The sequence below is a fragment of the Bidens hawaiensis genome, unplaced genomic scaffold, assembly GCF_021521415.1.
Source record: "Bidens hawaiensis isolate Kalapana, Puna unplaced genomic scaffold, B.hawaiensis_p1.1 tig00011619_1, whole genome shotgun sequence".
Lineage (NCBI taxonomy): Eukaryota > Viridiplantae > Streptophyta > Magnoliopsida > Asterales > Asteraceae > Bidens > Bidens hawaiensis.
This window is the reverse complement of record NW_027491908.1, coordinates 162,506-184,312: the sequence shown is the minus strand read 5'-3', so window position 1 is coordinate 184,312 and position 21,807 is coordinate 162,506. Positions and strand designations below refer to the sequence as shown.

The 21,807-nt window shown below is 35.3% G+C and overlaps 4 protein-coding genes across 5 annotated transcripts; 3 read left to right on the top strand and 1 right to left on the bottom strand.

Moving 5' to 3' along the window:
• The first annotated feature begins 616 nt into the window (after positions 1-616).
• On the top strand, positions 617-1,989 carry LOC143538391 (uncharacterized). The gene is made up of 2 exons (XM_077031963.1): positions 617-757; positions 1,547-1,989. The coding sequence occupies exons 1-2, from the start codon at positions 617-619 to the stop codon at positions 1,829-1,831; spliced, it is 426 nt and encodes a 141-aa protein (XP_076888078.1). The 3' UTR covers positions 1,832-1,989.
• A 3,918-nt stretch (positions 1,990-5,907) lies between these two features.
• Positions 5,908-7,154, top strand: LOC143538400 (serine/threonine-protein phosphatase 7 long form homolog). The gene is made up of 2 exons (XM_077031972.1): positions 5,908-6,159; positions 6,228-7,154. Exons 1-2 carry the CDS (start codon positions 5,908-5,910, stop codon positions 7,152-7,154), a joined length of 1,179 nt encoding a protein of 392 aa, XP_076888087.1.
• A 1,403-nt stretch (positions 7,155-8,557) lies between these two features.
• LOC143538389 (putative folate-biopterin transporter 4) lies at positions 8,558-13,496 on the top strand. The gene is made up of 7 exons (XM_077031962.1): positions 8,558-8,640; positions 10,189-10,316; positions 10,401-10,622; positions 11,430-11,891; positions 12,406-12,603; positions 12,984-13,121; positions 13,211-13,496. The coding sequence occupies exons 1-7, from the start codon at positions 8,560-8,562 to the stop codon at positions 13,470-13,472; spliced, it is 1,491 nt and encodes a 496-aa protein (XP_076888077.1). The 5' UTR covers positions 8,558-8,559; the 3' UTR covers positions 13,473-13,496.
• A 578-nt stretch (positions 13,497-14,074) lies between these two features.
• On the bottom strand, positions 14,075-19,407 carry LOC143538411 (polypyrimidine tract-binding protein homolog 3). Of its 2 annotated transcripts, none has more exons than XM_077031984.1 (13): positions 19,341-19,407; positions 18,326-18,397; positions 18,182-18,258; positions 18,014-18,095; positions 16,840-16,963; positions 16,686-16,750; positions 16,561-16,610; positions 16,269-16,369; positions 16,172-16,189; positions 15,678-15,691; positions 15,402-15,509; positions 15,173-15,316; positions 14,075-14,649 (listed from the first exon to the last, which is right to left on the bottom strand). In XM_077031984.1, exons 1-13 carry the CDS (start codon positions 19,395-19,397, stop codon positions 14,260-14,262), a joined length of 1,302 nt encoding a protein of 433 aa, XP_076888099.1. In that variant the 5' UTR covers positions 19,398-19,407; the 3' UTR covers positions 14,075-14,259. The 2 variants fall into 2 exon arrangements, with proteins under 2 accessions (XP_076888099.1, XP_076888098.1); XM_077031983.1 differs by having other exon boundaries at positions 16,172-16,196; positions 16,273-16,369.
• Between the last annotated feature and the right edge of the window lie 2,400 nt (positions 19,408-21,807).

The following is a 21,807-nucleotide window of genomic DNA, read 5'->3' as shown; positions in this document are numbered from 1 at the left end:
CAAAAAAACTTCATATAACAAAATATTATATTTTTTAGAGAAATTCCTAAAATAGCTCTTTAATAGTGAGAGATTCTAGTCATCTCAAAATCGTTTTTCCAGAGTTGTTACTTTTCTAACGCGTCGTCAACTATGTGTTAGGCAGTCCCGTCAACGAGTTAGCTAACACATAGCCAGCGATGTGTTATGCCTCCAAAACATAGTCAACGATGTGCAGGCCTCCAAACACATGGTCAAAGATGTGTTAAGTGTTAATTTATGGTTGACACTGCGTTAATGCTTAACGCATCGTCAACCATAAATTAACACCAAACACATCGTCAATCATGCGTATTCCACCCTCACACGTCTTTATTTGATTGGTTTACTAACTCATCACCGGTATTTTCTAACACATCACCCAACAATAAAATACGTAAGGGACAAATCTGAAAACTTGAATTAGAATAGACAAACTTGAAACATTGAATGCAATAAATGAAAGTGGAGTGGTTGGTATTAGTCTTACGGGTGGGTCATATTCGACCCATTCAGACACCCACCGACGACCCGACCTTTAAAACAAAGCAGCGGCAAAGTAAGTTACAGCCATGGGAAGAACACAAGCAAATCAACAATGAAGAACCTCTTCATCATCATCCACTTCATCGTATCATTAATTATCACCATACAAGCCTGGACCGGTGAAATCCACGGCAGAGTTGTCTGCGACGTCTGTGCCGATGGCTCCATGGGTCCTGAAGATCATGTCTTAGAAGGTAAGCTTTCATTCACATATTATGTTTCGATTGTTTGTAATTGTTCGATTTGGTGTTACACTTTGCTGCATTAGTTTGTCGGTGCAAAGTTTGATTGCTAATTGCTTCAATTGATATTATTATTATTATTATAGGGGAGCAAATGAGTCGAGCTGTTCGCAAGCTACTCGAGATCGGATCGATTAAAATCTCTAAACGAGCCGAGCCCGAGCCTCAAATACAGCTTGATTAGTTATCGAGCCGAAGCTCGAGCTCCGTATGGAAGGATCGTTTTGGCTCATCGAGCCTTAACGAACCTATTGTATTTTTAAGTTTTAATTATTTTGGACTTGTACGTATTAATTTTAGACTGCAAGGCCAAGCTTGAGTCGAGTTCTGGCTCATTTAAGGTATCGCGATCTCATGACGAGCTTAAGCTCATTTAAGATTTTTCTCAAAGTATATAAAGAAAATGTATATAAATTAATAAATAATAAACGAGCCGAGCTTAAGCTCATTTAAGAATTTTCTTAAAGTATATAAGAATATTGTAAAGTGTATGGAAATTAATAAATAATAAACAAGCCGAGTTCAAGCTTTAGAAAAATAACTTGATACGAACCGAGCTCGAGCTCTTGTAAGTCAAAACTCAAAACAAGCTGAGCTCGGGATCGGCTCGACTCATTTATACATTTCAAGAATCTTGATTCAGGGAGCGTTCTCGTTTCTATCTGTGGTTGTCTATAAAAAGTCAATGCAGTCTACCACAGTCAAGTCCTGCAATAAACATTTGTATTTATGTGATTGCTGGCGCAGAAGTTGCAGTTCTTTGCATAACGAAATCCGGGGAAGTATTAAACTATCAAGCTTTTACAAATTCAAGGGGAATATACACGGTGGCTGAAACGATGCCCGAGAGTGAAAGGTGGAATGCCTGTTTAGCAAGGCCCATTAGCAGTTTCCATGAGCACTGCACTCATCTTGGAGACGGGTCTTCAGGTGTGAAGTTTAGTTACAATCATGCATCGGGTTACTCGCATGCCATCAAACCGTTTGTGTATCGGCCCGTTAGTAGCCCGATCTACTGTGGCTGAGTCTTGATTGTTTGTATGTATGTATGCATGTTTTATGAGTTTATGCTAATAAAATGGTACAAGTTGGTTTGTGTTAAGGTTGTAAAATGGAAGTGGGCAGATAAATGGTGTCAATAGTTTGGCTGTTTGGAAGGGCTGCTGATGATGGAAAATATTGTAATAGGTAATTTTTATATTTTATAAACTATTTCTACCGCTAAAGGTTAGTATATTTTTTCCGGATACGTGCAATGTTAAGCACTTAAGTAGGGTGTAAACGAACTTAGCCAGTTATTAGCTACTTGAGATCGACTCGTTAAAAACTCAAATAGATAGAAAAACGATATTGATAATCTTTGTGTTTTATTATGTCATAATAATTTATACAAAGTAAAAGGAATAAATAGACCTTGCAGTTAGAAAGGGAATAAACAAAAAATGAGAAGATAGCATCCAAACTAAAGAAATATTCAAACTTCTATAAATCGAGCGGACCTAAAACAAGCTTAAGCTATTTTAAAGACTCGTTTAATAAGCTATTAACTATAACTATTATTGCAAATTTTTTTTAACGATCAACAAACCGTAGAAATATGGGTCACCTTTTATTAAAAATAAAATAATCGTGAACGATACTCTCGTTAGTAATTGGAAATATACGAGTACAATACCATTTACAAAATCGAATATAATGAATATAATATACAATTTCCATATTCAAATTTGATAAGATAATGTGACTTCATCAGGTACTTCATGTAATAGCTTCGTCTTGTGTCTTCATCACATTGGTCATTGACTAAGCTCCTTGAATCACATATTCTTGAACGATCTTTTGTGTAGTCTTCAACAGGAGCTTGATGTGTATCTTCTTGTATGATCCTTTGCTACAAAAACGAACAAACTAATGTTGACGGTTTAGACTGAGGCACGTGTTCCACACGCTTCCCTTAAAACAGATTTCGCAGCTCTACATAAGACTACGCGTCTGTCTCCCAGGGTACAACAGCTGAAGTAGTTTGTACTGCCAGAGGTGTCCACACGCCCGATGTTACATTAGTTAAATTCTAGTGTTAGAACTTGTGGGAAAAATAAAAAGAATGAAATGGTGGAGGAATCGAATGGAGAAACTCATCTCTATATGCTCTCAACATATGAGTATTTAAAGTTTTCTTCTTCACCATAACTCTTCATGCATGCATGTATTTTTTCCTTAAATTTCATAGCTTCTCATTTTTCTAGCCCTTTCAAATGAGCCACATAGCCTACTATATTATACAAGAGTTAAGAGTGAGTGAAGAGACTCACTTAATTAGATACTTAATTCTTTAATAAAACACATCAAATGTTATAAAGAAAACTCTACTCAAGAGATTTAACATACGAAGAGTTATAATATTAATAACTTAATAAATTAGTTCCGTTCATTATTTATAATTTTCCAACACAAACAAATATATATTAATGTAACCTCTAGCAAGAAGCTAGAAAACACCATACGCCAACTCACCAACACAACCAACAAACAGAACAGAAACAAACAATCACCAACTACACAAATACAAAACATGCACTAGGCCCATTACGGACGAAAAGCACACCATTCTTCCCATGAAAGACTAGCTTTCCTTCCCCTGTTTTTTATCCACAAAAACCCAAAACTTTTATTTCCTCCACCAAGCTCGAGATATAAATCGGAGCCCTGGAATGAACAATCGCGTTATGCTTTTTCCACAAACACCAAGATGGTATCAATCGCGTTATGCTTTTTCCACAAACACCAAGATGGTATTGGTATCAATCGAGTTATGCTTTTTCCACAAACACCAAGATGGTATCAAACATTATGCATATAAACATAGAATAAAATTAACTAAATAATATATATTATAAAATATTTTATATATAAATCCCTAATTATAAATATACATGTAAACAATTATAAATAATTAATAAACAAACCGAACACAAATTCAAAAATACAACTTCAAGCGAGTTGAGCTAAAGCCTTATTAAATTAAAAGGGATATGATATTCGTACACCATCTCTCAAAACTCAGACACCCTACATACAATCGTATAGGAGATATACGATTGTATGGAACCTCCAGTGACAAAAGTACACACAAGTACGAAGTTTGACTGGAAGTCATACGATAGTATGACTCCCATACGATCGTATGGAAACAAAAAAAAAGAATTGATTGAGCCGAATGTGTTTAGAGTTTTGATAGTATACATATATGATTTATAAAGGAAATATGATATAATATTCCGTGCATTCTTATCCTTGTTTTACGTAATGACACGATACATATACGGTCTCGCGCCGAATGAACAGAGCAAGCAACTAGTTATGCATTATAAAAGTTTAAGCCTTTTTCAAAGTTATAATTTCTCAAAAAAGTTATACCAAAAGTTTTGAATATTAAATGGGTAGTTACTAGTTAACATAGGCACTTTCAAAGTTATAATTTCTCAAAAGAGTTATATCCAAAGTTCATACAGTCTTCAAAGATGCTGGTTGTTAAAAAAAAACCCGTCATACGATCGTATAAGAGTTATACTATCGTATGGAATATTCCTAGACAGGCGATGGTGAAAAACTAAACGAACACTTAAAAAAAGAAAAAAACTTTATCCAACGACCCTTGTGATAACTGGTTCGAAATTCAAAACTTCTTCACCACAACCAAACTGCCGCCGTTTCTGATTCCGTCACAAGTCAAGTCACAACCACACCCACACAACAACAATGACAAACAACCCAAAGCCACCATTAACTATTTACCAACAACACACCCACCTCATGGGTTCCATAACCACCAACCACTTCTCCCAAAGACTCGCCACCTTCCTAACCCACGTCTCCAACCCACTCAACGAACCACCACCCATCCCCAAACCCACCACACCCTCTAACCCAAACCCAAACCCGAACCTCAATGCTGGAAAACACACCCACCAACCAAATGGCCAGAATGGGTCGAACAAATGGCGGGAAAACACAGTGCTGTTTGGATACAATCAGGTATTCTGGCCTCCATTTACGACATCCCTTGTAACTAGGGGTGTAGGCGTGTGTGTGGTGCGGTTCGGTGTGGTTATGGGCTAAAACCAAACCGTAAACCAAAACTTCGGTTTTTGGATTTTTGAAACAGTTTGGTTTCGGTTTTTTGTTTTCCATTTTGGTTTTGGTTTTTGCTTGAAAATTTTAGGCCGAAAAGAAAGCTGGCTGAAAATAATGAATTTAGGTATAATGAATTTTGTTAATTGTTAACAAATAGACTATTATACATTTGACCAAAAGCATTTGAGTTACATATTTATTAAAATCTTATAAAATACTTAAAAAAATAAAAATCTAAAAATTAAAGTTTGGTTCGGTTTTATCAGGTATTCTTGACTCCATCATGCTAAACTTTAAGCAAGTGAATCAAAACACGAACACGAGATTTGTTAAACTCTCTACGACTCTTTTATTAAGAAAAAGACAAATGAGAAAAACTTAGTAATATTATAATAACTAACATATTGAACCTAGTTTATATATAAACCCAACGGTTTTAATCCTATACTAACTCAAATACATAATTTGAATACAAAACAAACAGGATTAAATAAAATAAGACTAACTTATCTTATAACAATAAATTAATTACTATATTAAATATTCTCCAAGATTTTAGGAGCCTTCAATATGGCTTTGGTGTTGACACGTTTAACACATCATGCCCTCCATTTACGACATCCCTTGTAACTAGGGGTGTGTGTGCTGCGGTTTAGCGCTATTATAGGCTAAAACCAAAACTTCGGTTTTTAAATTTTTGAAACCGTTCAGTTTTGGTTTTTTGGTTTCGATTCGGTTTCGGTTTTTGCCATTTGATGTTGAAAATTTTAGGGCCGAAAAGAAAGTTAGCTGAAAAAATGAATTTAGGTCAAATTAATTTTATTCATTGTTAACTAATAGACTATTATACATTTGGCTGAAAGCATTTGAGTTACATATTTATTAAATTCTTATAAATTACTTAAAATAAAAAATAAATATCTAAAAATTCAGTTCGGTTCGGTTTTCAGGTATTCTGGACTCCATCATGACCTCCATTTACGACACCCCTTGTAACCAAACGTTAGTTAAAAAACTGTCACAGTTCTGGTACCCGAAAACCAACACATTTGTTTTCCCATGGGGCGAAGCCACGGTTACTTTAGAAGACGTAACGGTCCTTGGCGGGTATTCGGTTTTAGGGGAATCTGTTATTTCTGTTGATTCCGTTGATTCTGTTACTTTAAACCCAGATTTGGCGGGAAAAGTTGAAATTATGAACGGGTGTCGGTCCGAATTGGTGAAGAGCAAGGCGAAAAAAGCCTCACAGTTTTAGTGGATTCAAATGTTTATGACGGGCCCGGACAGGGACCCGAGCCCGACCCGGAAGACGAGCACATTGCGTTTTTGTCGTTGTGGTTGTCTAGGTTTGTGTTTCCGTCGGTTGATCTAGATTCGGTAGGAAAACATGTTATCCCGATCGCGGTGAGACTGTCACAAGGTGTTAAGTTGGCTCTTGCGCCTGCGGTTCTTGCTTATATATATTGTAATTTGACTAAGTTGAAAGAACAAAAGTCGAATGTTTGTGTCAATCTTTTAGGGCCGTTTCGGTTAGTTCAGATTTGGGGGTACGAAAGGTTTCAACTTGTTGGACCGAATTCAATAACCCCGAATGAGCTTAGACCCGGTGAGCCAAGATTAGCCCATTGGCATGCTTTGAATCCGCTTACTATTAATCTTGAAAGTTTCATTTGGAGACCCTATGTGGTTGATCTGCAAAACTGGACACCGTCCTTGTATTACCAAGATTCTGAACAGGTAATAATAATGTCGTCTGATTCCATGATTTTAGACGATGATTTGCGGTCTTTTGTTTGTTTTATAACGCCTTGCGAGCTTAACGGGCTGGATTGTAAAGCAAGATATTATCCTCACCGAGTGGCTATGCAATTCGGTTACGATCAAGATATTCCTGGTGATGTTTTTAGTTACAAGGTGAGTAAGTTTGTTAAGTTTTTTGTTCCGTTGAGGTTGTTTGAACCCGGGGTTACGAAGAGGTACTATGATTGGTGGAAGAATGTGGATCGAACGGGTTTAAAAAACGAGCAAGATTCGTCATTGGGTGATGAAGAAAATTGTGATAAAAAAAGTGATGAGGAGTTTGATGATATTTTGGTGAGTTTAAAGAAGATATGTGATGCCACTAAGAGGAAGATTAGTTCACTCAAAGAGTCATGTGTTGGTGTTGCACAAACTAAAAAGGTAAAGTTGGGTGGTGATGTCCATTATAATTGATTAATATGGAGATTTTGGAAGAGTTGATGATGTTATTTTGGTCTTTAGACAGATCATGTTTAGAGGTATGAAGTTTGAACAGTTTTGGTATCATTTTGTGAAGTATTAAATATGTATTTGACTAACTTGTATTTTGACTACTTTGAATGTTGTTTTTTCCCAATGTTTGGGAGACACTGTAAAATTCACATTCAAAGACTTATGTTATATTTGTAAATGATTATCCATATATCAAGGTTAAGGCAGGTGATTACTAACTTATTAGTGAGAAGTTGTATTATGGTCTCTACCAGATTATGAAAGTATACTAGTGAAGACAAAACTCTTTGGTGAAAAATAAGCAATGTATGTAAAGCGTATTAGTAGTTAATATATATGGGAAGAGTTCAATTCATAATACTAAATAAATGTAACAATATTTGGGGTGCAAACAAACCGAGCCACTTGAGATTGGATCGATAAAAAGCTCGAAGACTTAATCATGGGGTCCTTTTATTTCTTTCTTTTTTATTTTGTCATGTCTTCAACTTCGGCTTGAGTGACAATATCCATGAGAACTTGGAGACTACTAAACATTTAACTGGAACCCGTCCGTTGAATTGGGTTGAAGCATTAAATTACAATTCACTTTGTCTTTTTAGCGGATGTTTTAACAAAAATAGACAGAGGGACTCATAATGATACCACTCGAAATCCACAGAGATGCAAGCGGTTCAAATTTCATGAGAGAGACGCAAACAACTTAATCATAGGGACGCAATATGCAATTTAACAAGTAAAAATGAAAATGAAGACAAGTGTATTTCTAATTGGGGTTAAATATATTATTGTTTTACAAGATCGACTCAAAATCAAATGTAACGCTTTCTCTGGGGAAACGCCAAAATTGTCCATTTTGATTATGATAATTTTTAAAATGTCCACAAATTCAACCGACCCCATTATGTCTAGCTCAAACCAACCGGGCAACCTACTTTTTTAACCTAATGATCGAGCGCCACCTGCCAAGAATATTTTCTGTCGACGCCTACTTTTCTGATCTGACCGACAAACTTGTTCCAGGCGGTGCATGCTTTTTCTCAAATCTAGGCATCGGGCCTACTAGATTTTTCCAGACGCCTGCTAGATTTTTCTGGGCGCTGAAATTTTGACATGTGACACTCGATTATTATGATAAACAAGGTAGGGGCCCGAATGATTTTGTGCCGGACATAATTATTATAACATTTTCCTTAACGGTTGGAGGAACCGAAATGCAACGAGAAACGTACGTACCCACATATTTCTTCTTCTTCTTCTTCTTCTTCTTGTCTGTTTCGTTTCTACACATACATATACATATACATACATACATACATAAATAAACACATACATGATTTATGAAAATCAGCAAGAATAGAATAAGATGATAGGATGGATCAAAGAGCTTCGGATCACATTCGGTGCTTCCTTTCTTTGGCTCATCTGCTTCATTTACTTTTCCCAGGTTTAGCTTTAATCTCTTCCCCAATTATGCTGTTATTATTAGGGTTGTTATATACAAACACCATCCCCATGGTGTGTGAATAAAGCTATACGGCTCGTATGGGGCCAATACGAGTCGTATAGATATTCTTGTTAGTATAAGGGTCTACACAACTCATATAGACTGCATGTCAGATATTTTTAATTATTTTATGGTCTATACGAGCCGTATAAGCCATGTATCAGTTTTTCTTGCTCCAACCATGTAAGATTTGTGTGTTGCTTTGTAAATATATGGCATTGAACTACTATTATTTTTATGGCAGTTATATTTCAAAAGCTTAGATAACTCACATGGGCGTCAACCAAAATGGATTGCATGACCACATATAAAAAGTCGTTACCCAAAAACATTCATGTTGTTCATATGTTTTTATTTATATAGCAAAATATTTACTTTTAAATTACGTGTTTCTATTTTGTAAACAACTCGTATGTTATTTTTTAATATTTTGTAAATAAAAAAAAACCTATACGAGTCAAACAGACTCTATACGAGTCGTATACCCCAAACGGCTCGTATAGGGGCTATACGTTACAAATAAATGAAAACTGACACTCCTGACTTGAAAATGACTTGACACTACACTTATACGAGTCGTATAGAGCCTATACGACTCGTATAGGCCTTCCTGGTGTTTGAATAACCTAGTTGGTATATGAATAAACTAAGCCTATTATTATTGCCTCCTATTCATGATACGTTTATCTTAGGGTTTTACCGTTTCACTATATTCTTATTAGCTTTTAGACTTATTATGATTTTAAATCAGGAACATCATATTAATATATTATTTCAAGTTGTTGCAATTTGAGTGTTTGCTTCAACTGTCCATGATATACGTACGTGTTCCTAACTTTTACCTAACCGAACCGAATCAACAAGGCCTTGTTCATGCTCATCAGTTAAGCTTTTATTTATTGGACAAGCGGAGGGTTCACGAACAGCTAACTGAACGAAACTTCTTGTTCGTGTTCGTTCATTATTGAGAAAATGAGCTTGTTCGTGGGCGCGGTTCACGATCACAAACAATGTTTTATATGATTTGGCTAACTGATAGTGTCAGCAGTTCGGTCTAACTACCAAGTTTGCGTTGGTGTTTTATTTAATGGTTGTATTAATATGTTAATTTCACATCTAAATTAATCGCATAATACTCGTATATATTTTTGCTTTATAGTTTTAATAATTTTGCTTAAATCTATATGTTCAGATCAGACTAGTTATTAAAAAGTATTAAAAACCTTTAATGAACAAACAGACAAGGATATATTAACGATTTAACGAACATAAACGTCCACGAGCACAAATGAACAAACTGGACTCTGCTTGTGTTCGTTATTTAGTTAATCCAATGAAATTCGTTTTTCAAATGTGTTCATTTATAAAACAAGCGAACTTACCACCAAACAGTTCACTGAACGTTTGGTTTGTTTACAACCTTTTACCTGTCTATGAACCCGTTTGATTTTCGTATATAAACTCATCTAATGTGGTTTATTTGATCAGGGGCTTAGATCTTTTGTATGGACTGCAGTTTCCTACCAGTTAAAATACGGATTAAAGTTATCATCTTCTGCTTCTCAGTTTGTAACATCCATATCATTTGTTCCATGGAGCATAAAACCAATATTCGGGTGGGTGTTCATCTAACTGTTAATTCATAGATTTATTGACATTAATTATTAAGTTGAACTAAACAGTTGCTCAACTTGGTGCAGAATAATATCAGATTGTATTCCAATCAAAGGAAGAAAAAGGATTCCTTATTTAGTCATTGCAACTCTGTTTTCCTTATTTCCGTGGTTGATTCTTGGATCCTGGGAATCTTTAAGGGATTCCAAACATCAACTTATGATATTATTGTTATTGCAAAACATGGGATCTGCAATGGCGGATGTTGTAATTGATGCAATGATTACAGAGGCAGCTAGGCATGAAAAGTATGTTCTTTTGTCTAGGATTTAAAAAAAAGTTATTTATGGATAATTTATGCATAAAGTTTCGAGTAAAATAGGCATGTAAACGAACCAAACGCTCAGTGAATCGTTTGATGGGAAGTTTGTTTGTGTTCATTTAGTTAATAAAGGAATGAACATGAACAAATCGTTTTGTTTATTTAGTTAAACGAACGAACATGAACACATTTTGCGTTCGTTCATTTATGTTCGTGATTGTTCGTTTGTTTAAATTCGTCTATGTTCGTTTGTTAATGTTCATTTATGTTCTTAGCTTATGTTTGTTTAAGTTTGTTCTTTTACGTTCACTAATATATTCATTTAAAACTTTTAGGCTCATTACAGTTTAGTCTAGTTTTAATAACCTTTTTATGCCCCACACATTATTGTTAACATTTACTTTTAAATGGTTTTTATCTTAGTTATGTTCGTTCATCTATGTTCGTTTATGCACGCTCATTAACGTTCGTGAACCATTCATTTAAACCTTTAACGAGCGAAATAAACGAACATGCTCATTTTCTTAACTAACAAACACAAACAAGAAAACCCAGTTTGTTTACTTGTTCGTGTTCAACCGTTCCTTCAATTAAACGTATGAACACGAACACCACATTTCTTAACGAACACGAGCATGCAAACCCCATTCTTTTAGTTGTTTGTGTTTGATCGTTTGTTCAGCCAAAGTTAAACGAACTCGAACATGCTCTGTTTGTGTTCATTCGGTTCTTTTACAGGTTTTTGTTATCTGCCAGCTAATTATTTTTATTTTTCAAAATTACTTCCGTTTAGGGCTACGTTTTCTGGCGATCTGCAAGCAATATCATGGATGACAATGGCTCTAGGTGGAATCTGTGGGAGTTTGTTTGGAACATATGCACTAAACAACTTTCAAATGCACAACATATTTTTACTATTTTCTGTTTTGCCAGCAGTACAACTATTTTCATGTCGTTTTGTGGCGGACAGTTCTTCTATAAGCAGTTCACAGTTACCTGAATTTTCTACTTCTAATGACTCTGACATAGATATTTTAGATGAAGCTAGATTATCAACCGAATCCGCTTCACCGCCAAAACCTGGTACTTTGATGAGAAAAAGGAGCCATAAAAGTAGCAAGAAAATATTGAATAATATTTTAAGTAAATATCAGGAGACTGAAAAGGATGAATCTTTGCTGTCAAACTGGTTCCAATCTTTTAAACGGGCCGGTTATACGTTGTTTAATGCTATTCGACGCCCGATTATCTTCAGGTATAACGTGATAAACCTTCTATTACTTTAGTTTCTTATGAAAAATTGTATGTATAATTTAGGGCTGCTCATGAAACTGAAAAACCAATGAGTAGCCCAAAAAAAAAGAACCGAAATAACCAAATTAAACAAAAACGATGGTTTGGTTTTATGTTTTTGTAAAAACCGAATTTTGCTTCGGTTTTGCATGCATTTAAAATCAAAAAACCAAATTTACGGATTTTCATTTATAAGAATTTAATAAATAGTGTAACCTAAATATTTTAAGCTCAAATGTATAATAACCAATTAATCAATTAATTAACAAAAAAGGTTATAACTATGGTAAAACCGATGAAACAGAAACCGAATGGTTTTCAAAACTCAAAAACCGAATGGGCGGGTTTGTAACGGGTCAAAAAAGTATATGTATCATTGTTTATTACAGCTTGAATTCTTAACATATTATTTGGTCCTTGTTTGAAAGGGCCCATAATTTGCTTATTTCTGATTGAGAGATTATTTGGAAAGCCAGACCAATGGGTTGGTTTTTCTTAGCACAGGTAACTGTTCCAAATCTGTCAAATGTTATGTTCTACTACCAGACCGAAGTTCTGAATCTTGAAGCTTCGTTTTTGGGGACCGAACGTGTTAATGGGTGGATAGGCCTCATGTTTGGATCATTCACTTACAACTGTTTCTTAAAGAAGATGAAATTAAGAAAGATTCTCATGTAAGTGTATATTAACGAAAGAATTAATTACACGGATAGTCCCCGTGGTTGCCATATGGACGGTGGTTACTTTTCTTTTTCATTAATTGCGTGTGAAATAACCAAACTAATAGTTTCCATAAACGCCCGTCTTATGTTTTTTAGTATTCCAAGGGTATTTTGGTCATTTTAAAAAGTTTAACTGAAAAGTTAACCTCCATCCATTTAAGGACCAACGGTGTTACGTTCGTGCAATCAGTTGATCTAAAGTTGTAATTTTTTAAATTTGAGTACTAAAGTTGCAATACGGGCCGGCCAATCTGTGTAATTAATTCTAAAAAAAATCATAAGTGTATAAAGAAAGCTTGCTAACTGATTCTAAACTGACCCATGTTTTGCAGGTTTGCTCATATTACTCTGGCACAGCTGACTCTTCTTGACTTAATATTAGTTTCTAGAATAAATGTTTCGCATGGCATATCAGACAAAGTAATGGTGTTGTTCGGGTCCGCTTTCTCGGATGTAGTCAACCAGTTCAAGTATATTTTTTTCATAATTTGTTGTAACAAAATCAATGTGTTTGACTATCAAAAGTCAAAGTGAGTAACGGGTTGATTTGCGATTGCAGGTTCATGCCTTTTCTGATCCTATCTGGACAATTATGCCCGCCTGGAATCGAAGGGACTCTGTTTGCACTCTACATGTCGGTTAACAACTTTGGGTCTGCAATGAGTTCGTTCTTTGGCGATACTTTGGCTTCTGTTTTGAACATTTCTTCGGGTTCTTTTGATAATCTTAGTTTAGGGATCGGGATTCAAGTTGTGTGTACGCTTATACCGCTTGTTTTCTTGTTTTTGATACCAAAAGATGCTACAGGTATAACAATATAATTCTTATATATGCGTACGTACCCATCTACAAGATTAAGAGGCATAACAACCTTGATTAGCAGTTATTATTACTAGAGATGTAACGGTATTCACATGTCATCATCGCACTCAGTAAATCCTACACCAAAGACCGTCTTTGATAATCTTAGTTTAGGGATCGGGATTCAAGTTGTGTGTACGCTTATACCGCTTGTTTTCTTGTTTTTGATACCAAAAGATGCTACAGGTATAACAATATAATTCTTATATATGCGTACATACCCATCTACAAGATTAAGAGGCATAACAACCTTGATTAGCAGTTATTATTACTAGAGATGTAACGGTATTCACATGTCATCATCGCACTCAGTAAATCCTACACCAAAGACCGTCTTTGATTTGTTTTCGTTACATTTTTTCAACACACAAAATCCTACAATGTACAAACACTACATAAGTCTAAATCAAGCTTCAGCTCCATAAATGATATTAATTGACTATTAGGAAATCATTTGTACACAGAATCATACACACAGAAAAATGCAGAATTCGAATCTATTCTAAACGGCTAAACACGAACCTGCCATATTTAAGTTTTTATTCTGCAGAATGATTAAACACGAACCTGCCATATTTAAGTTTTTATTCTGCAGAATGATTAAAAACAGCACGACGAAATAAATAATACAAGCAAACAGAAAAACTAGTACAAACATGATCTAAAATCTCAAGTAAATTCACACACTAAACGAAAGAAAAAAAACAAACGACGAGTGGTTTGTGAGGACAAAAGCATGCAGCAGCATCAAATTGTCTGCAGCTGAGAAAAGGATATACGAATGATGGAATCCGCAAGTGTGGTTGCATGCTTGCACACAAGTGCTTCGGTTGCCTGCTCCTCGCTCTCAAACATAACAAGAGCCTGTTTTTTCCCGTTCATTTCAAACACTTTTGTGTTCACGATGCACCCGTGTTCTTCAAGATGGGATATAATCTCCTCTTCTGTCACGTCCTGGGGTAGGCTCGACAGGTGGATCATTTTGGTTGGTGAGCAGCAGTAACGGTAGTTTTTAGCAGCATTGCGGTTGAATCGGTTCAAATTGGAGTTCAAATACTCGTGTGTTTCAGCACCCATTGTAATATTCGGATGCTTTGAATAATTAACCTCCAAACGCTTCCCAAATAGCGTAGCTCCCTACATACAAAAACACTTTATAAATAATCTACTTGGAAAATGTCACAAAATAGTAACCAAGTTTTCAAAGTGTTCCAATTAAGTCACTCATGCAATTTTTGCCCAAATCGGGTCACTAAATCTTCAAATCGAGCCTCATTAGAATTTTTTGTGCGTCAAGAAAGCAATGGAGGAGAATATATGGGGGTCTGGATTTGAAATATATGTAGCTATATTTTAAGAATTAAAAATAACGTTAATTATATTAAAAATAAAAAAATATATACAATCCACGTCACCGCTCCACATCAACATAGAAGAAAATATAAAAAAGATTTTCTCATTGAAACAAAAAAAAAGGCAAAAAAAAGAAAAAGAAAAGCATGTTAAACCCTATAACTTAAAAAAATATATATGAATATTGAGTACTTAATTGGAAGGCTTTTTAAACTTGAGTAAATTAATTGGAACACTTTCAAAAAACTTTGTTACTATTCTACAAATTACCCTTTTTATAATAAAGAAAGAAGGAAAAACAAAATACCTTCAAAAAGTGCACTGCTAACTCGGCCTGAAAGCCATCACCCATCTGAACAAGAGCATGATCCGGTTTGTTTCGAAGAAGCTTGATTCTCACAATGTTGCCGTACAGAGAAAACAAGTTGAACAGCTTGTCTTCGTCTATCCGCTAATCATCATCAACCGTGAACATCTTTAAACATAGAAACTTACAATAAGTGAATGTGTGTGAAAGAAAAAGAGGAAGACGTTACATCAGGATTTAGATTAGATGCAAGAATCGTGCATCGGTCGTTGGTCCCGCTTATTCCGGGGGGCAATCCGCCTCCAAATGCAGCCGCAATTGCAGCCGCATTATTCATCTGCGTTCCAATAAGTTATAACAAAAACATCCCATAAAAGCATCAGCCCATAACACAAATGCATGCGTGATAAATATTAATAAGATATGATTATGCAGCATAGGAAATAAGTGATTACAAAATATCAGATCATATAACTCCCTGTTTACTATGGAAAAAAGAACCAACCTGTGGATATCCAACTGAAAGCAAAAGAAAAAACAATCAAATAAACATAGATGAAAGGAACAATAAACGCACATGTGTGTGCCTATGCAGTTAATATCGCCGGCATATCGGTTATCGGTCCCCAAGAAAAATATCGGTCATAATATCGGTACCAATACAATTAGCGATATTGACCGATATAGACAGATATTTAACCAATATTTGACCGATATTTTGGATGCCTTGGTTGATGTGGACTCGGAGGAAGATTTCATGGCTTACAATTAGATCATGTTTCAAAAATTGACACTTATGAGTTTTGACTTTTGATGTTACTGTTAATATTATATATGTTTACGTTTTTATACATGTATACATATAAATTCGGCATAATATTAAATTTACCGATACCCCAAAACGATAACCGATATCTCAAAAATCGGTCCTTTACCGATATTCGATTTTTCAACGCATCAACTGCATAGGTGTGTGGCTTGCTTGTAAGGTGCACATACCTCCTGCATCTCCATATCCTCCAGACTGGCACAACACAAACAATAAGAAGAGACATTAAACTACTGAGAAAAAAAAAAAAAAAACCCATATGAAAACGTACTTGAGAGGATCTGCCGCCCTTCTGTTCTGAAGGTAGTGATGGGTTTGTGAAATCCCTAGAGCGGTCATTATTGTAGTTGACTTGCAACTCTTCAAGACTGGTAAGAAATTAAGCAATATCAGTTAGGGGAAAATAAGCAAAACATTCTGGTACAGACTAGGGATGAGCAAACGGGTACGGGTAATGAACCGATACCAGTACCGGTACGGTTTCGGTACCGGCATCAGTACCAAGATTTTGAAAAAAATTAGGTACCGAGCGCATCCCTAGTACAAACTGGATACTTACTTTGAGAACTGAATATCTAGCTGGCAGCAACCATCATAAATATTTCTCCCCTGAAAATATAAATTGCAAATATTAATGTTAATTCATTATCAACTGAATGACAAATATAATAATAATAATAATACCTGAAGAGAGTTTCTTGCAGCCACAGCACTTTGGCGTAACTGAAATTGAATTAGTGCTTGAAAACCTACAAAGTTGAAAGCAAAAACAACTGTAAACGAATGCATGGTGATATGAAAAACAACATGAAAAGAAAAGACGACGAAGGTGACTGACCAGCTGACTTTTGAAAGGTGACAATTTTCTCGACATATCCATGAGGAGAGAAAACTTGATGCAGGACTTCCACAGTTATAGGGTACAGCATATGGTGAATGGTGACCAAAAGAATGCGATTGGGCTATTGACATCCATTCCGACCCAGAAGAGAAGAAGAGAAGAGAATGAATAGAGATAGAAAAGAAGATAGAAAGAAAGAAAGAGAAACAGAAGATTATAAAAATATATATGTCAACCTCCTACACACAAACAGATGATATACCATCCATCATTAACAATTCAATATCATAATACAAAATGGAAGTGCGAAAGGTAGCTTCCGTTAGTAGAAGTATTTACAAAACATGTTTATGTATGACAAGCTCGCAATCATAGTTATCAAAGGTGTTAGGCGCACTCAACGTGCATAGGCCTTGCCTAGGGCCTAAAAGCAAGGCGCAAAAAAAAGTGAGGGCCTGAAAAAAAAACGCAACAATAAAAACAATAATATGTGTGCGCGCACGCGCGTATAATAGGTTTACAAAACTAGTATTACTCTCCAAACATAGTTAAAAATTAATGCAATTATTAGTAATTAAAAACATCTAACCAGCACAAAAATATTTAAAACCGTATAAAGTAATGATATTTGTATAAATCTAGCTTAATTAGGATGCATAAGATAAATATAAGACAAAAATTAATCCCCAAATATAGTTAAAAATTGATACAATTAGCAATTAAATACATCTACAACCAATACAAAAAAAGAAATTAAAATATCTTAAAACTAATGATATTTATATAAATCTAGCTTAACTAGAATATATAAAACAAATAAATCAAGAATTATCAATGATGTTAAAAGAAAATTAGTAAATCTGATTTTTTTTAAGTAATTAGTTAATGATTTACATAAATTTGACTACTTTACAACTAATCCTTATCAATTAGTTATAATCAGAAAAAATCAGAATTTTTTCTCAAATGCTCGCCTTGACTAACACCAGGCGCTAAACCCTCGCTGTGCTCTGAAATAGCGCCTCCCTCGCTTTTGATAACTAATGCTCGCAGTATTAACTTGTAAAAGTTTATTAAAGCAAAATCTGCTCAAAAGTTGATTGCTTTTTTAAGTAAACATCGGTGTTCTGCAACAGCCAATTTAAAAGAATGGTGGTTGAATAATACAAACCTCATCCACCCGTCCTTGAGTACTTTGCTCCATTGTAGTTAGCTCTTGATGAGATGAAAACTGAACGTAAACATTTCTACCCCTGAGATTGAAATGATATTATAAGTTATTGGAAACCAAAAGCACCCAAAAAATATGTATGATTAATTTCTTTGTAAGTCGTAGTACCTTATGCTTGGCTGCACATTGGCATAAAATTGCATTGCACTGACAGCAGAAGGAACATCTTGCATTTGTAGGAGAGCCTGCAGCCGCAGCATATGTAAATGTAATACAAGAAATTAACAAAACGCGTATGAAAAAGTGAAATACCTGGTTTTTCGCACGGAGCATGACTAGTTTGTTAATGACTCCAAAAGGCTGGAATAGTTGAAGCAGATCAGGCTGAAAATGAAATATTTAGGAATTATAATAAAAGACCATTTCTCAGCATTGAAGATGCTTCAAATGAATAAGTTTTATGTTACGAATCACAAAAGTTACAAAAAGAATGTTGCAGAAAAAGTATGTAATCGTTTTAGTATCGATAATAGCCTATTTTGATGTGATACAGAGGCAAATCTACGTATACGGGACCAGGTTCACAGGAACCCATTCAGTTATATAAAGCGCTTATATAATATATGAGAGTGAACCCATATATATTTTGTGAGTGACCAATACACAAAGTGAAACCTTGGTCTAGCGGTAAACATTCCCAATGGCGGTTCTTAGCTTGGGCCTCCCAGAGTCCGGCCCACCCAGATTATTTGTTCAAGATCCTCCGACCCACCCAGATTATTTGTTCAAGATCCTCCGACCCACCCAAATTATTTGTTCAAGATCCTCCTTCCTAATGTGAGAGCCCGGGTTCGATTCTCACTGCCAGCGTGTATTTTTTTAACTAATAACTAAATACAACCCCTAGCCCCTCCCCGGACATCGAACATATTGAACACTGAACACCGCCTCCCCTTGAGTCCTTCACGAGTTCACTGTACTGCTTATATATCATGTTTTGATTCAACCATTTTTGTTTATTTATTTATTTGTTGAAATTAGAATTAGAATGAACGAATAATTATGTTGAAATATATTAACTGAATTAGACAATTAGTAATGTTTAAATTTGACTTGTAGGCATTATGAATATTAACAGCTGAGATATTATGTGTCCTTTTTTTTCTGTTATTGTATAGAACTTTTATTATGTGATAAACCTTAAACCGGCTTGAAGAAAAATTTTCTGGATCCGCCACTAAATTATTGTTACAGACTGAATATCGTCTAATGGGTGAGTGAGTGAGAATAATAGTATTATTATTAATAATATTATTATGAAACGAACCTCGGAGATCTCATGGCCAACATTCCGAACATGGATGACTTTGGAAGGCTCTGTCATATCCTATCCTAGGAACAAACAAACAGACAGACAGATTGATTTAAGGAAATCAAAATAATTCAGAGATGTAAAACCTTAAAAAAATCGAAACCCTACCTGAAAGATCAAGATGAAGATGAAGATGAAGATGAAGATGAAAAATAAGAAAGTAAAGTCAGCCGAAGCTTAGAAGCGGCAAGTAGTAACAAGTAATAAGTGACGATGATAGCCCTAATTAAACTTAACAACATCTTCTGTCTGTTTCTCTTTACATGTGTGGGACCCACCTTATTATTATTATTATATTTCCATTTATGATTTTTTTTTCTCTTTTCTTATTGTTTTATTATTTACAAAAGTCGAGTAACATATTCACATTGTGAATTAGAATGACGAAAAGGGTAAGCGATGACGCAGTTTTGATGATGTGTATGTTTGTGCATTGCCGAAAAATAAGCACGTGTGTAAGTTGTAAGTTTAAGAGGGATTTTATTGTAATTTAGAAACGTCGTGTTTTAGGGATTACTATAACGTCTTTTAACTGGATAGTTATCACCACCAATGTTGTAAAAGTCGTTAGGCGGTCCTAGGTGGTCAACTGGGGAGTCGCGAGTACTCGGGAGTAGTCGGGGATTACTCGAAAATACCTAAGGAGTACTTGACCGGGCGGGGAGTACTCGATCTAGGCGGGGAGTAATCAGGGAGTACTCGGCCGCCTACTCAGGAGTTTTACAACATTGATCACCACAAAACATCTCTTCGTATATATAGATAGAATTGAGAATAACTCAGTCAAGAAACGTTAATACCACAACTCGAATCAGGACCAGGCTGAAACTAGATAGGCATAAGTGTATATCGTGAGATTTTTCAATATTAAAAAACAAAAGTTCAATCACGTAACATGTTTGAGCCTTGAGGGATCTTCTAAGAAGATTTTAGCAGCATTGTTCAACAAAGAATGTTTATAAACTTGCCTCGAAGAACACTGGTGAACCTCAAATAACTCATGAAAAATAGAGTACTGTAGTGACTTGTCGCACCACCAGGAAATCTAGCTTTTTATTCACATAGTCCATTTGTAAATAATAACGAGTCAAAACTCAATAATCACTTGTCATGCCATATTTTTAACTAATGCAATGCACATACATGTATTTCTCATATTTGCAATCAAGGCAAAATTAAACAACTTATAACATATCATATCCACGCATTATTAACAGCACATATCAAACTTATGCCAAGATGATCACACCTATTATTATACTACTAAATTATGACGCAGTTTTGATGATGCGTACGTTTGTGATATGATCACCTGCAGTGGCGGATGTAGTGTAATAGGGTTACCCCGTAACTTCTCGTCGGTAGTGTAAAAAAAAATTAGGTCGGTTTTCATGTGTCGTTATCCCTGAAAAAAAAATAATGTTGTCCTATGCGTTTTAAACCCAACCAATTTAAAAATTCAACCCAACTAAAGCCTAAACAATGGTGTAAAGCCCAAACCAATACCCATTAACCTTTAAAATAAATATGTTACACTAAAAACAAAATTAAAAATATTGCCACCACTGTGACAGACACCACCGCGTTGTTGCGAGCTGCCCTCTATCAGGCTGCCTTTCTCCTCCTCTGGTCACCTGACCAGGCAACCTCCACCACTCCACGCTGGAGCCGAGAAGAGGTGGTTCACTGGTTCGAACCCTCTTTCACGGTTCGACTTATAGTTTCTCAATTTAGTAATGAAGAAAGAGGGTGGCATACTCTAATGTGTATCTGAATGACTTTAGTAATGAAAAAAGAGGGTGTATTTCGAGTGATCTTACGACCTTTTATCACACTTCATAGGAAGATGATAAATTTGCAAAATTAGGTGAAATATGTGACCTTGCTCGTGTAATGGTGGAAACCGGAAAACACGCCACTTTTCCTTTGGTTTATTGTATATTGAAGCTAGGCATTGGTTTTACCGGTTGCGACCGCAACCATTGAAAGATATTTTTCTAAAAGGAAGCTTATCAAGACGAATTTGCACAATCGAATGGGTGATGAGTATTTAAACAATGCTTTAATTTGTGTGGTCGAAAGAGAAACGCTTGATAAAGTAAAAGAAGGGGATGTGATGGCTCGATTTCAAGTTTTCAAAAACCAAAGGGGGGAAATATGTTGCCTATGTGTTTAAATTTATTTATCATCGTGTTTATATATTTGTGTAGTTTACATTGTATGAAATATGGTTAAAAAATTTTTTTGAGCGTTACTCCTGACATTTGGTTCTAGATCCGCCACTGACAGGGGTGGCTCGCGGGATAGCGAAAACAAGTTAGGGCTTTAGGCCCACGCTTAAATTAAGGCCCCCCAAGTCCAAAAAAACATTATATATAGATATATTATAATGAGTAAAGTAAACTCAAAGTTATGTATTAGT